This window comes from Hyperolius riggenbachi, chromosome 1 (assembly GCF_040937935.1).
Source record: "Hyperolius riggenbachi isolate aHypRig1 chromosome 1, aHypRig1.pri, whole genome shotgun sequence".
Lineage (NCBI taxonomy): Eukaryota > Metazoa > Chordata > Amphibia > Anura > Hyperoliidae > Hyperolius > Hyperolius riggenbachi.
Genome location: NC_090646.1, coordinates 411,357,020 through 411,373,719, shown reverse-complemented (window position 1 = coordinate 411,373,719; position 16,700 = coordinate 411,357,020). Strand labels below are relative to the sequence as shown.

The 16,700-nt window shown below is 46.0% G+C and overlaps 1 protein-coding gene across 4 annotated transcripts in view; it reads left to right on the top strand.

Moving 5' to 3' along the window:
* Nucleotides 1-16,700, top strand: part of DMRT1 (doublesex and mab-3 related transcription factor 1) — a 92,096-nt gene that overhangs the window by 17,278 nt on the left and 58,118 nt on the right. For 3 of the 4 annotated variants that reach the window (XM_068235875.1, XM_068235857.1, XM_068235882.1), the window contains exons 2-4: nt 9,526-9,765; nt 11,985-12,168; nt 14,787-15,052. In XM_068235875.1, coding sequence (XP_068091976.1) covers nt 9,538-9,765; nt 11,985-12,168; nt 14,787-15,052 — 678 coding nt within the window. In that variant the 5' untranslated portion in view covers nt 9,526-9,537. The remainder of the gene's footprint in view (nt 1-9,525; nt 9,766-11,984; nt 12,169-14,786; nt 15,053-16,700) is intronic. The other variant, XM_068235866.1, reaches the window with a different exon arrangement.

Here is a 16,700-nt window from a genome sequence, read left to right as displayed (position 1 = left end):
TTTACTCTATGCACAGAGCTTCATTCTACTGGGCATACAAAGACTTTACTCACACATGCCAAGTCGAGATGTGCTCGTCCATGGCCAGGAGGCCGACCACCAGAAACAGGATAGGTATAGGACCCAGGGCTGCAGAAGTAACCCGTTTTTTTGCTTCAGGTACATGTTAAACAAAGCTCAACACTTTCCCCTATGTCTCATATATTATGCAATTACTGTGAAGTACAAATGCAGCAAAAGAAGTTAAGCATAAGGCTCGGCTCACATTGTAACACAAAACTGACATTTTTTGTCCCTTTAACCAGATTCCAATGGATTTTAAAAACTGGCTCTTGAACGAATCATATTAACTGCCTAACAACTGCTCCACGCCGATTGGCGTGAGCAGCGCGGCAGCCTCAGGATCACTCCACGCCGATTGGCTTGAGTGCCTGGGAATGGGGATAGCAGGGGATCATCCCCGCTTGAATGGCGGAGCGGAACTCCGTCATCAGCCTCCCGGTGATGATTGCCGCTAGGGACTGTTAGACATCTAATAATCATGTACAGGTTTGCAATCTAAAGCCGCATCTACACGAGTAGATGCGGCCGCGATGCTCCTTATCAATCGAGCCGCTAATGCGGCTCGATTGATAAGATCCAGCAGGACGGATCTCCGCACCGCCGATTCCCTGCTCGATCCCCGCGAGGGGACAATGGCAGGGAATCGTGCGGGAGATAAGCGGCGCCGGCGAGGACGAGCAGGCACGAGCAGGGAATCGAATGCGGTGAGCGGGGACGCGGCGGGGACGCGCAAGAGGCCGCCGATCGCCACAACATCTCCCCGTGTAGACGGGGCTTATGGCAGCGCTGCACTGGGGACTGCGATCTAAAGCAGCGCTGCACTGGGGACAGCCGTGTGACACGGCTGTCCCCCTGGGAGGCAAAAGTGTGATCCACTGTCATAGGCTGAAGCCTATGTTAGCCAATCATGCTGATTGGCTGGTGGATGGAAGGATATTAAAATAATTTTTAAAAAAAGGCAGGATTTATTAGCAAAATAATACAATAAATATTTACACATATAAAAAAATAAACTTTGGGGGAGCAATCAGACCCCACCAGCAGAAAGCTCTGTTGGTGGGGAGAAAAGGGGGAATGAATCACTTGTGTGCTGAGTTGTATGCAGGGCTGTGGAGTCGGAGTCGTGGAGTCGGGCAATTTTGGGTGCCTGGAGTCGGAGTCGGGAAAAAATGCTCCGACTCCGACTCCTAATGAATTTGTAACTGTAATTAAAATAGAAAATATGATAAAATGTTCTATTTCTCAGATAATAGTCATTAAAAATAATGTATATATACAGTATATATACAGTAATAGCTGTGCTTAGTCCACAAAAATGAAATAAACCAATCAAAATTAGTTACTTGTGCTGCTTCAATAAAGCAGTCCCCGTATTTTTAAGGTCAGATATACATATCTGATTTGACTGTATATATGATGTGTACACAGGAATCTCTTATATATACTAAATAACATCTATGCTGTAAGAATAAAGCCTGATGTGTAGCTGTGTCACTAATAGAGATGGTCAATGAGATGGAAATAATTCTGCATTGATGCTGATTTATGCAAATGTATGCACTCCCTTTGCTGATGAAATGAAATAATTTGATATGTTAAATTTGGTTTAGTGACTGCAAATTAAAGGGTACCTGAGACGGATGAAAAGTAAAGTTTTATACATACCTGGGGCTTCCTCCAGCCCCCTTCAGGCTAATCAGTCCCTCGCTGTCCTCCACCACCCGGATCTTCTGCTATGAGTCCTGGTAATTCAGCCAGTCAGCGCTGTCCGGCCGCATGCCGCTCCCACAGCCAGGAACATTCTGCACCTGCGCAATAGTGCTGCGCAGGTGTAGTATGCTCCTGGCGGCGTAGTGTGTGCATGCACACTACGCCCGACTGGCTCAAGTACCTGGACTCATAGCAGAAGATCCAGGTGGTGGAGGAGGACAACGAGGGACTGATTATTCTGAAGGCGGCTGGAGGAAGCCCCAGGTATGTATAAAACTTTAATTTCATCAGTCTCAGGTTTACTTTGTTACACAGTAGTACTATACTCTACATATGCACTCCCCACAGAGCTGCAGGGAATCCACTGAGAATGCTGTGCACATTGAACACAGAGGTGTTGTCTGTTTACAATCTCCTCATTCCCCTGCAGAGTACCTGCACATCATTCTTACATGTACCCACACTTACATTGCCTAGGGCCTGATAGATGTTCTTTGTTCCGGTTTGTACCTTTTACAAGTACTCTTACCAAGGACTAGTTTTAGCCTAAAGGGAATACATATGGCAGTCTCCATATCCTTCTCACTTCAGTTGTCTTGTACTGGTTGAACTCGATGGACATATGTCTTTTTTCAACCAAAATAACTATGTAACTATGTAAAATTCCTAAGCGTTGGCAGTTAAGAGACGAATTTCATGTTACATACTTTTAATCAACAAAATTGTAATATGCAAATTAGAGGAGTCGGAGTCGAGGAGTTGGAGTCGGTGGAATCCTAAACTGAGGAGTCGGAGTCGGTGGATTTTTGGACCGACTCCACAGCCCTGGTTGTATGGCCCTGCAGCGAGCACTTAAAGGGAACCTTAACTGAGTAAAATTATTTAAAATAAACAAATGAGGTAACTTCAAATGAACATTACATAGTTGACTTGCCATCAGTTCCACTCAGAAGCTCACAATTTTCTTCTGACAACGATCATTTCCAGTTCTGACAACATTTTGTCAGAACTGAAATATATCAGTTGCTGTCAGTTATATGTCAGTTATAGCTGAGAGGACAACTGATGTGCCAGGTAATGTCCATGTCTGCCTATGGCTCAAGTGGGCAATGTTACAGTTTAACAGTGTGCTGACCAGAAAGCTGTTATGGGGTAATGGCCATTTTCAAAATGGAGGACAGAGAATTCCATTGATCACAGTGGACTAACAGGATGCCGGAGAGGAGAAAGAGATTGAGTAGTAGACTACACGGGAGGTAAGTATGACCTGTGTATTGTTATTTTGACTTTTAATTTGCAGTTCAAGTTTTCTTTAAAGGGAAGGTTCAAGGACTATGAAAAAAAAAATCCTTATCCACTTACCTGGGGCTTCCTCCAGCCCGTGGCAGGCAGGAGGTGCCCTCGGCGCTGCTCCGCAGGCTCCCGGTGGCCAACCCGACCTGGCCAGGTCGGGCCTCTTCTGTGCTCCATTGTGCGTTCCACACCGGGGCACTGACGTCATCAGACGTCCTCCGGGCTGTACTGCGCAGGCTCAGAACTACTGAGCCTGCACAGTACAGCCCGGAGGACGTCCGATGACGTCAGCGCGCCGGCGTGGACCGCACAATGGAGCGCAGAAGAGGCCCGACCTGGCCGCCGGCCTGGTCGGGTCGGCCACCGGAGACCACCGGGAGCCTGCGGAGCAGCGCCGAGGGCACTTCCTGCCTGCCACGGGTTGGAGGAAGCCCCAGGTAAGTGGATAAGGATTTTTATTTTTTTTTCATAGTCCCTGAACCTTCCCTTTAAAGCTGCCGTGGCGTCTTTTGTAAAAAATGACCTGGTCACTAGGGGGGTTTAAGACTGCGGTCCTCAAGTGGTTAATAGAATCCGTTCACACGTGTCAGTCTGCAAAGGATCCGTCGGGCAATGCAAACTCCGAACCTGCACAATGTTTCTGGACAGCGGATGCTGCACTTGCTAGAGAAGTCTGCGCTGGAAACGCATCTGCTCCGGATTCCAACCAGGCACAACTCATCATCAGAGCGGACACTGCACTATTTGCTCTGAACTGGCCACTTGTGATCTGGCCCAATGTGAATTGAGCCTAAATGAAAGTATACACCTTATTAACCAGGATTCCTCATCAAGAATATATGCAGGTGAAGCGGATCATGTCATCTCAGTGCCTGATCCGTGCCGCACTGCACCTGATTTGTACAAGCCATAGACCGCAATTTTAAATGACGCAGGGAGATTTCTCAAGAAATCCCAGTATAGGTAGTCCCCGGTTAACGAACGAGATAGGGACTGTGGGTTCGTTCGTAACCTGAATCTGTTCTTAAGTTGGAACACCGTGCCATCTCTGTCCCCTGTACCTCCTATGTGCCTCCAGTGTCCCCCTCTGTGTCACCTCTGCCCTTTGTACCTGTTTATACAAGCTTAAAAGCCATTTTTTTCTTTGATTTTTTTTAAACGATTTTCTCAAAAACTACAAGTCCAATTTGAATTTTTTTTCTGACTTGTTCCCATGGAAACAGAGAATCCAATTCTTTCATATCGGCGGGTCGTTCGTAAGTCGGGTACTACCTGTAATTTGGATGCCTGCAATAGCCAGACCCTGAATTACGTGTGTCTCCCCCAAGTTGCTACCACTTAGAGGGGGAATAGTATTTAACGTATCCACAGAGTTTCAGCAGGAGCAGAGTGAGCCTTCTTTTCGGCTAGCCCTGCGCCCAACTACTGAACAGTGATGGGATAATATGGACTGTATCAGCTAAAGGACACATGTGTTATATTAGAGAGCAATGTGCACATACATATTTTATGAACAGTTCAGAAAACAAATTACACCACAAATTGTAAAGCTGGCCACTAACGGTCCAATTTCTAGCGAAAAATCGTTCGAGCGATCAGAAATTCTGATCGGACGAAAAATCGTTCACTACACCATCAACTAACCAATCTTTGCTTACTATTTATCACGACCACCAAGAAAATCCAAATTTTCGTTCGACGAAAATTCATTCGGGCGACATTTTTTTCACTCGTTCATAATCGATTGTGTCCACCAATGGAGATTATTTACAACCAATCCGATCAGAATTTCTGATCGCTCGAACGATTTTTCGCTAGAAATTGGACCGTTAGTGGCCAGCTTTAGAAAGAAAATGATTTATTGAAGCAGCCCTGAAAAGGCTCATAAGGTGGTGCTATTCAAGTTTCTACTAAAGGTGCCCATGCATTGGCAGATGGGGCAGCAGATTCCATCTGCAGATAGATCCCTCAATTATCAAATCTGATCAAAAAGATATCTATTTCTGCCACACATCTGCACACAGATTTCCAATACATTTCAGCATGAAATCTATTGGAAATCTGTGCAGCCGCCTCAGCCTGCTTCCCCCCCCCCCCCTCCCCCGGGTATTTCCCATGTAATGTGGCCCATGGGCCTATAGTGTGTGTTGCGGTGTCGTTTTGGCCAGGGCTGTGGAGTAGGCAAAAAAAATCATCCGACTCCTCAGTTTATTAAACTACCAACTCCTCGACTCCGACTCTTTAGTCTAAAACTTACCAGGGCTGTGGATTTGGTACAAAAATCATCCAACTCCGACCCCTTAGTTTATGAAACCCCCGACTCCGGGTAACCACAATTGCTCCAACTCTGACTCCACAGCCCTGATTTTGGCTAACCTGTGTACTGGTTCACCTCCTCCTGTGTTCTGTGTTTCATGTCTCCTCTCTGTTGCCGCTGGGAAGCCTGTACTCTGTTATGTGACATGTGCATGGCCTCATACAGGGCATAGGTTACAGACGCCCCGGTGGCAATGAAGAGAAGACACAATATAAGAGGGGGTAGGGAAAGAGGGAACCAAAACTACACTACAACGCTCACCACGGGCTGTAAAAATCATCCGACTCCTCAGTTTATGTAACCGCTGACTCCAGGTACCCAAAATTGCTCTGACTCCTTAGTCTAATTCTTACCAGGGTTTGGAAGTTGGTACAAAAATCATCCAAATCTAACTCCTCTGTTTAATAAGACCCCCGACTCCAGGTACCCATAATTGTTCCGAATCCTCAGCCCTGGTCAGTTGTTAGGAAATCGAATGCTGCTATGAAACAATGATTGGGAAGCCACGTGGCAGCATCAATATGCCAGAATTGATTGTTATGATCGAATCTTTGGGATATTGATGCCGCAAATTGAGTAATGTAATTAATGATCTCAACCTAAAGTCAATGTATTTTACAATAAATGACACTCTAAACATGAATCCATTATGAAAATGCCAAAGAGGAGAGACAGCTGTCTTGCATTTATCCAGATGTGCCATTAAGTGGTGCTCTTTTCCGTACATAAACAGAATTATTTCTCATGATTATTAAGTTGTGTAACAGCATATAAGAATTTGTGATACCAAAGTGCTGCCCATCTGATGAATGAGGAATCCAGGAGGAGTGTATGTGCTGTCACCTCGGTATAGGAGATGTTATTTATGAGGGGTTCCCTGTATTATGATTGGGTAGCAAAGTCCCTATTTCTGGAACCAGGTCTTTGGTGCAATGATTTGGGCACTGGTACTCTGCAATAGAAAAATTATTGGTTCTGGGGTGTTGCATTAGGCATTGGTGCTGAAGCAAAAAAAAAAAAAAGGTGTAAGGTAAGTACCAAAATGCTAAAGCTAGGGAGGTTAGTTTAGAGGAAATTATGGTTTGGACCATTAGGAGAGTTAGGAAGTAGTTTAGGGCTAGACACCAGGAGGTGAAGTGGTTTGGGCCAGATGAACGTGGTGACAAAAACACTGTGCTGTACCCATGATCCTAACCATCTGTGCCAATTTGACACATAGTCACACTTCTGTGGACTGGAGAAGTATCATTGAAAGGATGTGTCATTTGAGGTTGCACGAGAAGTTAGGATAAATATGAAAAACAAACAATGAAAAAAAAAAAAAATACTGTTGCAAGACACATAGACACACCAAATAATATTTGTTGCATTGCATTTCAAAGTTAGGGCCATTGACAGAATTACTGTACAGTTTACTTGCAGACTAAGAATAGTGTTTTATATTACGGAATATATTATACAATAGTATATATTGCTGTAAACCTATAAATAAAATAATAAAATGTTAGGCCCCCTTTCTCCATTTGTGCATTGCTGGTCACGTTTTCAACAAGGCGTTGTGTGGGCAACACACAAGGACAACAGAACACATTGGGCTCTATTCATAAAAAAGTTGTGGCGAAAAAACTCGTGGAGGTAAAATACCGCAGCGGTATTTTAGACTTCTGGGTGGTCATTCATAAAAATCTTGCCAGCTGCGATGCAAGAGCAGAGATCTCCCGCTGAAGGCTGGCGGTAAGCTGTCGGAAGGCATGCGGAAACACTTCAGCCGGCAGAGTCCCTCCGTGCGTTGCTCCCTCTGGGAGGTCTGTCCCATTCACTTTCATGTAATCCGAACTCTTCTCGCTACATCAGAGGAAGTGGTATTTCCCGTCCACTTACCGCTTCCTCTAATCTTTATGAATTGACATTTTGTAACTTTTTCTAGATAAATCTAGAAAAACACTGCAGAAGGCGGAAATTTCTCGCTCTGCTGGGGGATTGTAGATTTTCATGCGGAAACAGCTTTTATGAATGCCCACTTTGCTAAATGGTCGGGAAAGTCCGCTGTTTTGAGCGGAAAACTTGCGGTAAAGTTTTATGAATAGAGCCCATAGTGGCATGCAATTTTGAGTGAATATTTATTATACATTATATTTTGCTTGGATGAAATGGTATCCAGTATTTACAGCATCAGGGGTGAGGGTACAGAGTGTCTGGCCTAACAGCAGCCCTGTACCTAGTGAGGTGGCCTCATTTTGATTGATGAGAGGTCTGATGTGGGAATTGGTGAGTTGCAATCCAACGCCCGAAGACAGCAGGGCGACGTTTATGACTAACTGGGACATTGTACATATTCAACAGGCATACTAGGTGACACACTTTAATAGCTTCTGACCAAGTGGGAAAGCCTGCAATACAGCTGTTAGGTCTGACACTTGCACACACACTCTAAGTGTCAAGTGGATTAAAAAAAATCGGATACTTACCTAAGGAGGAGGTAGGTTCTGGGTCCTACAGAGCCTTCCCGTTTCTCTCATGATCCCCGCGTTCCAGCGCTGTCACCCCCAGTAGCAGTATCTCACTGCCCTCTGTCACTGCAGGAGGCTTTGGATGTCTTTGGGAGCTTGAGTGCTCCTGAAGACGGCCGGCTCAGTACTGTGCATGTGCGAGTGTGCTCTCTTGCGTGCTCATGCATGCGCAGTACGGAGCCGCCCATCTTTGGGAGTACTTAGGACTCCCGAAGCCTCTTGCAGCAGGCGATTCAAACGGGGGTGACATTGTTGAAACGTGGGGACCGTGAGAGGAACCCTGAGCCTTCCCCCTACTTATGTATCTAAATTTTTTTTTCTACCCCCAATTGACATTAGCTTTAAATAGCATGCATGGCACCAGTGCCCAGACTCCTTCTTTCACATTGGATTATTGTGCTTTTATCATTGTTGACAAGGTCATTGGTGATCCCTTTTTCTACTGTGTCCCCTCTGAACAGTACATAGTGCTCAGCAAAGAGAAGAGCAGTATGTCTGTGCAGTGCCTGCTCCTATACTGTTACCCAAAATGACCCCTCTCCAATCCAGTTTTTGGATCACCCACGTCATCTCCAGCCTTTACTTTTTTCCTGGAGTGTGGGGGGACACATGGGTAATCTAGGGAGGTCTCTACCTCCTCACTATAGGCAATCCAGCATCAGGGGGACAGACAGGACTGGCACTAGCTTGCACACACGCCAGCATAATTGCACAGCGTGGTTCTGAAGGGGATCTGGTGACAGCTCCCCTAGTGACAAACCCAAATGTTTGTGGGAGAGCTGGCAGGCACTCGTGTAGCGCTATGTTCTGCAGGCAATTAACATACACCCTGCAATAACTATGTGCTCAAGACACCAAGGCAAAGTCTATGCAAAATATCCAGGAGAACAAGAAAAAAGGTCTGGCACTATAGTTTTAATGTGCAGCAAAGTGACACATAAGTTAAATTATATTGTAACATTGCAGGTGAAAAACAAGCTTGATTAACATCAAAACAACGCGTTGTCACAAAAGTGTCCAAAAGCTGTACCTGGGTGTAATGGGAGGCAGCGGATGTGGGTGCCAATAGGTGCACAGCCTAACGACCGTTTCGCATGGCTGGTGCCAAGCTTCTTCTGAGGTGAATGTGAGGTGAAAGACGCCAAGCTTCTTCTGAGTTGAATGTGCGTTCACCTCACATTCACCTCAGAAGACACATTCACCTCACCCACATCCACTGCCTCCCATTACACACAGGTACAGATTTTGGACACTTTTGTGACAACACGTTGTTTTGATGTTAATCAAGCCTGTATTTCACAAACCCAAATGTGCCCACTTAATATTTAAATTACATGGCACAGCGGCGGATGATGGGGCCAGTGGCAATCAGAGTGTCAGAATTAGTCCAACACTTTGATCTAAAGGGGCTGATGTTGGGATGGATTTTAACAGGCAACAGCACCCCCAGCGGCAGCCATATTTTCCTATGGCGGACTATTCCTGATATTGGAGACATTGGACATATACTGGAACAGGCCAGTCTTGGACATAGTCCAATATAGGATTGGAAAGGGTTAACATATTAAGTTAAGCTGCAGGAATTTAATGCGTGTATATAGCTTAATTTTAATCACCCAAATTTCCTTGCAGCGTTGTCACAAGATGAGGATGGCTAGCAATGAAGAAACAGGTGGCAAGTCTCATAGCTATGAGTCTTTGTCCTCTGGGATTCCAGGGAAGAAGTCTTCACGGCTGCCCAAGTGTGCCCGCTGCAGGAATCATGGCTACACATCTCCTCTGAAGGGGCACAAACGTTACTGTGAGTGGCGGGAATGCCAGTGCCCCAAGTGTTGCCTCATCGCAGAAAGGCAGCGTGTCATGGCAGCTCAGGTAAGAGCCATTATGTGTATCAGTGTTTCCCATTGAGCAGAATATGCAACAGTCCACCACTAGGACTTTCTCTCAGTCTTCCTAGCATTGCCTTGTGGAAAATGATGCCACATGCAAGTAGGAGGGGTTATACAAGAAGCCTGATAAACTGATTTATGGGTTTATATGCATTTCAAGGAGATTTTGAGAAAATATAGCAACATAACAGGAAATCAATATTTTTGGTGTGTAGAACATCTGACTGTAGTTAATACAGTTGTATATTGTAAGTGTTACTTGCATAATAGAGGTTGTGATTGTAGTACTCAGGAGAGCCAAGTTAGAAATACTGGTTCAAAAGTGGGGTGATTTGGTGAGGTAGAAAAATACTGGAGAACATACTGTGTGATCCAACAGGTCCAACAAATATGGGCTGGAAGTTTTGTTTTTATGTTTATTGTTAGGTACAAACTTTTGCAATCCCCACCTGGGGCAGAGCAGAGCGCAGCGGGGATTACTGGAAGGCTAGTAAACTAGATTATGTGCAGTTTCAGTCACACGTATGTACCTACTGCAAGAACTTAACTTTAGTGAATCAACTGAAATGTCTCCTCCCTACAATTTACACACTATGTGCCTCTTTTGTCCCCATGTTTCCCCCCCCCCCCATTTTCCTTGACAAGCCCCAAGTAGATGACATACTTACCAAGGCAGCCGTTGAGTCCCACGATGAACCGATACAGGGATTCCTTCCTTGTGCCCGTGCGGCTCCAGCTTACTGGGGTCCCCGTTTAAAGGGAATGTCCAAGAAAAATAAAAATTGAGTTTCACTTACCTGGGGCTTCTACCAGCCCCATGCAGCCATCCTGTGCCCTTGTAGTCACTCACTGCTGCTCCAGTCCCCCGCTGGCAGCTTGCCGACCTCGGAGGTCGGCGGGACGCATTGCGTACATTTTTACGCATTCCCGCTAGTGCAGGAACATTAACACGTACATTTTTACGCATTACTGGTTAAATTCGTAAAAATGTACGCATTGAACCAGTAACGCGTATAAATGTATGTGTTAATGTTCCTGCACTAGTGGGAATGCGTAAAAATGTACGCAATGCGTCCCGCCGACCTCCGAGGTTGGCAAGCTGCCAATGGGGGACTGGAGCAGCAGTGAGTGACTACGAGGGCACAGGATGGCTGCATGGGGCTAGTAGAAGCCCCAGGTAAGTGAAACTCATTTTTTTTTGCTTGAACCTTCCCTTTAAGATTGAGCGGCCAATCCGGTGGGGGAGCTGCAGGGGAACTGTCAATTCAGCGCCCCCTGCTGTTCAAACTGGAGCCGACAGTGTCTCTTGCGGGACCAGAACTCCATCACTGGCCAATCACTAAACTCCAGCTAGTGCAGTGATTTGCCAGTGACAGAGCTCCAGCGAGACTGCCGGCTCCAGTTAGACACAGAAGACACACAGGTTCTTAAAGAGAATCTGTACTCTAAAATTTTTACAGCAAAAAGCATACCATTCCATTCATTATGTTCTCCTGGGCCCCTCTGTGCTGTTTCTGCCACTCTCTGCTGCAATCCTGGCTTGTAATTAACAGTTTTAGGCAGTGTTTACAAACAAACTAACCAGCTTGTGATAGGCTCACATAAGCAGAGTGTGTGAGTCATACAGAGCCTGCAGGGGGCCTGCAGAGGGTGTGTATCGCTTCTATCCAATCACAAGCAGCCCTGCACATTCCACACATTCCAGCCTTAGCCCACTGAAGAAAACAGATTAGATCATATAACAGAGATAACACAGCCACTGTGCAATTAGGAAAGGCTGCAGTAAGACAGAGCACATTAGAACAGGCAAAGGAACTTATAGGATAGAAGAACTAAGGCTGAAAATTTTGTTAGAGTCTCTATAAGAGGCACTGGTGGACACGGAGGACACACTGGGGACAAGAGAGGCACCACGGGACACGGAGGATACATGGGGACAAAGAAGACAAAAGAGACACAGAGGACAAGGACACGGGGACAAAAGAGGCACCGGGGGACACGGGGACAAAAGATGCACTGGGGGACATGAAAGATAAAGCTAATTTTTTTACTAGATCCTGCTCAGTTTTTTTTTTACTTTCTGCTAATTGTCCTACAGATTAATGCATTTTGCATTTTCCTAGTACAGTACCTATAAAAACTACACAGAAAGAGTAGAAGACATTCACACTGAGTTTTTCTTCTCATTCTGATTGTTTCTAGGTTGCATTGCGGAGGCAGCAAGCTCAGGAAGAGGAACTTGGAATAAGCCACCCTATTCCTCTATCTGGTGCAGCGGCACCGGCTGTGAAATGTGAACAGAGCAGCAGCAGTTCCCCTATGCCTGAAAACAATCACATCCATGCAGCTAGTGCCATTTCTGGGGGCCCTACCTCCAGCTCTTCCGGTAAATGTGTATGAAATCAGCAATATACCATTCGGGGCCCAATCTCTGTCAGTTATGCTTAGTAGAGTCTACCCGTAGTCCTGTGGCATTTGTTCTTCCTACTGCATAGGAGGAGGATGCTGAGAATCAGGGTCTCAGTGGGCTCCAGAAGGAGTGGGTGACATCACACACAAGTCTGGAGTGCCTTACACAGGAGCTTGGTCCTGCAAGTGACGCGGCAGGGAATGTGCGCGGTACAGATACATCACTCTGGTTCTGCTTCAAAGAGTGGGTAGATTCTTCCAGAAGGAATGTCTGCCCTACTGAGTAGTTACTCAGTAGGGCAATTGTGGATATGATGAGGGGTAAATTGTCAGTTTCTTTCATGTCAAGAACATCAAGAAAATATTGTTAGTTCCTTCCAGTCCAGTATATACTCTGTAATATTACCATTTCGCCTGGAGTAAAATTGTAGGCATAATTCAGAGTGATCCTTAAATAACACAAAAAATGTCCAAACAGTTCTCATCCGCTGTTTGATTACTACCAATAATCCCTTGAATCTTTAAAGATTCCCCCTGCGCATGCATCCTTTCGCACAGCACTGCATACACGCCGTGCCTGTTACAACTGCCTATTAGTATATTAGATCAATAAATGTGTGAACTCGTTTGCACTGGTCTCCTGTTTACTGGCTGTGAGCGTAGGTGTGAAATCTAATGAAATGTCAACTAGTGGATGGCAATATCCAGATGAACAATCAACATTAGTCAGATATTGTTCATTTTTATGATCTGAATGCCATTCTGTAGTGTGTGGAAGTACTAAAGCAAAGTACATACTTTAAATATTCCTCAAATAAAACAGTCATTCCTAATTGACATTTTCCTTAGGATGATATTGCAAGGAGATCAGGACGTTTATATACCTCTCAACGTTTGGAGTCAGGAAAGAGGGACACTTAGACACGCCCCTGCCACACCTTTAACCATGCACGCATTTTATATGTGCCATGCCCCCTAGCATATAAACACCCCCCCCCCCCCCCATATAGCTTGCATGGTGGCCTAGTTCTCCCCCCCCCCATGGCTTCCCTGGTAGTATAGAGGTCTTTCACCCCCCCCCCCCCCCCCCCATTTAGCTTACTTGGTGATCCAGTATTGCTCCCCCCTATACCCAATGACTATCCTGTTATTTTAGGACTTCCTTTCCCCAAACACTATAGTTTTCCTGGTAGTCTAGTGCCCCTTCCCCCTAAATGCTTCTCTGTGTCCCCCATAATCACTCCAAGCAGGAGAGTACTTGGGGACATATGGAGGGGCGCTCAGGAGTGTACTTGGGGACGTATGGAATGGGGCCCAGGAGAGTACTTGGGGATGTATGGAGGGGGCCCAGGAGAGTACTTGGGGACGTATGGGGGGGGGGGGCCCAGGAGAGTACTTGGGGACATATGGAGGGGGGCCCAGGAGAGTACTTGGGGATGTATGGAGGGGGCTCCAGGAGAGTACTTGGGAACGTATGGAGGGGGGCCCAGGAGAGTACTTGGGGACATATGGAGGGGGCCCCAGGAGAGTACTTAGGGACGTATGGAGGGGGGCCCAGGAGAGTACTTGGGGACATATGGAGGGGGCCCAGGAGAGTACTTGGGGATGTATGGAGTGGGGCCCAGGAGAGTACTTGGGGATGTATGGAGGGGGGCCCAGGAGAGTACTTGGGGACGTATGGAGGGGGGCCCAGGAGAGTACTTGGGGATATATGAAGGGGGACCCAGGAGAGTGCTTGGGGACATATGGAGGGGGGCCCAGGAGAGTACTTGGGGACATATGGAGGGGGGCCCAGGAGAGTACTTGGGGAAATATGGAGGGGGGCCCAGGAGAGTACTTGGGGACATATGGAGGGGGGCCCAGGAGAGTACTTGGGGACGTATGGAGTGGGGCCCAGAAGAGTACTTGGGGATGTATGGAGGAGGGCCCAGGAGAGTACTTGGGAACGTATGGAGGGGGGCCCAGGAGAGTACCTGGGGACGTATGGAGGGGGCCCAGCTTTCTGCTTCCCTCCCCTCCATCTCGTGCATACACACCTTTGACGGATGTCGTCTGTTGGGGATCAGGACCTGATCCCCTTGGCTGACATTGCTGGGCCACTGCACACACACGTGTCAGCTGTGTAGCTGACGACGCGCTGTGTTGCAATGGGGGGGGGGGGGGTGGACGATGAGCGCTGCATGCATGATGTCACAGAAAATGGGATCTGTGGGGGTGAGTAGATCCGCGGGACGGATCACTCGCGGGTTAGGTGCCACCGTACACATACCTGATTATCGGTTGGGGAGCTTGTTATCGGCTGCCTCAGCTAACTTAAGTCAGGCGTGTGTATGGGCCTTAAGAATTGGCAAGTTAAAAATATTTTTCTGAAGACCAGTGAATCTGAATAGAAAAGGCTGGCCAAATCCCATGTGAAGTTTATTGTTCTTACTGTAATGTGAATGACATCATCCCCTCTCTATATCAGCAACTTGTCACTATTGTAAATGTTGCAGATAGTAACTGTATTTATGTAATTAATTTTACATATTTTGTAATGTTGTCATTTGTGTACTCAAGTTGTAAGCTGTGGATATATTTTTGTCTGTTTTGCAGAGAGCAAATGTTTTTTTCATGCTATTTCAGCTAGCACCAGCAGAGGGCACATGGAGAGCACATCTGAATTTGTTGTAGACCCAGCTTATTACAGCAGCATCTATCATCAAGCCTCCTTCTATCCTTATTGCAACAGTCTCTACAATTATCCTCCCTACCAAATGGCCATGAACGCTGACCCAGCTGGCGCCAATGATATAGGTGTAATGGGTGGATCGCCAGTAAATACCAGTCTAAGGAATGTCTCAGCTACTTACCAGTGGCAGGTAAAAAAGTGCTAAGAGAATATATTGTAAATTACAAACACAAGATTGAGGTGGCAGAAATTGTGATTTCCTGTAGTTCTGGTCTGACTAATAATAATAATCCAGTGCCGCTGGTCACTTTTGGTTGTGAGCTTGCCCCGTTAGCAGTGGACTTACATATTGGTGAAAAAGATGTTCTGTGGAAATTGGGGAGCTCTGGAAGATGTGAAGGTAGAACACTCGGGTCAGCTCTGATGTGAGCCACACACACACACCAATCTTATGGCAAGTCACACCAGCACGTATATAGTACGAAAGCACTCCTAAGATAGATAATAGTTTAATTCTGTTGCAGCTTCATACAACACTATGTATTATCACATTAGAGGTAATTAACCACTTTATCCACCACTACAGTATAACTATGTCCTCTGTGACTTCATCTAAGTCACAAGGATGTAGATTTATGTCTTGTAGCTAAAGCACAGCTATTCACAGTTGTGCATTGTTCCTGTGCACACCTCTGGCACTAGCTGATGCAACACTAATTGGTGAACGGAAATATATGTTCCTTGAGCCAATGAGATTGTTTTTTACCATTAAAATACTTTTTGTTTCTCAGTTCATAGTAAAAAATACCCACTGTAGCATTATTTCAGTTGCAAATATCCTCAACATAAATTGTGACAGGACCATAATCTAAGTTTTGTGATAAACGGTAGAAATAGCCAAACAAAACTTGTGGTATTTTATCTACAGTAGCGCTTTTTATTTTAAACTTGAATTGGTAAAACTGAGAAATAAGGTTTCCTTCTATTTTTTTCCCTCTTTTTCCCATTAAATGGATGAAAAACAAAATAGCTTGAGGTAGGCCTGAACGATAAATTGAATTTAAACCGAAATCGCGATCACCAAGATAACGATTTCGGAATTGTCAAAGCGACAATTTCCGCGATTACGTCATTTTTGCATGGGGAAGTCTGAAGAAGTGGCTTCAAACTCCACCCCCCCCCCCCCCCCCCCAAGTTCCAACACATGTAGTGTTGGACATACCATGCAGCATCGGCAGTGTTGGACATACCTTCCGCACAAATCCAATGCTGTCCGTCCTCTATCGCCGTCTGCCGCCTCTTGTGCACGGCATACTTCCTGGTTCCTTTATGTCACGTGACATACAGGAAGTATTCTGTGCTTTAGAGCCTGCAGTAGGCGAAGTGGATAGACGAGTATTGCTGGACTCATGCTGGATGGTGTGTCCAGCACTGCCACAGCTTGGGTGACAGAGAGATGAAAGGGGCACAGAGAGAGACCCAGAGGGGGCACAAAGAGAGACACAATGGACACAAAGAGAGACACAGAGAGGACACAAAGACAAAGTGGGCACAAAGACACAGAGGGCGCACAAAGGGGGACAGAGAGGCACAGAGGGGGAACAAACGGGCACCAACGGGGAACAAAGCTAGATTTGGAGGAAATTGTGAATCGAATCGAATCGTAATCATGATTTTAGGCAGAAATCGCTCAATTCAATAGCTGAAATGTCAAAACTGCTCTAGGGGAAACAGGGTCTAAATGTGAAGTGGTTAAAACAGTATTACCATTCACTGTTTATCACTCCCAATCAGGTCCAATCTCGCCTGAACTATGTGGTTCTAGGTTGACGTAGATT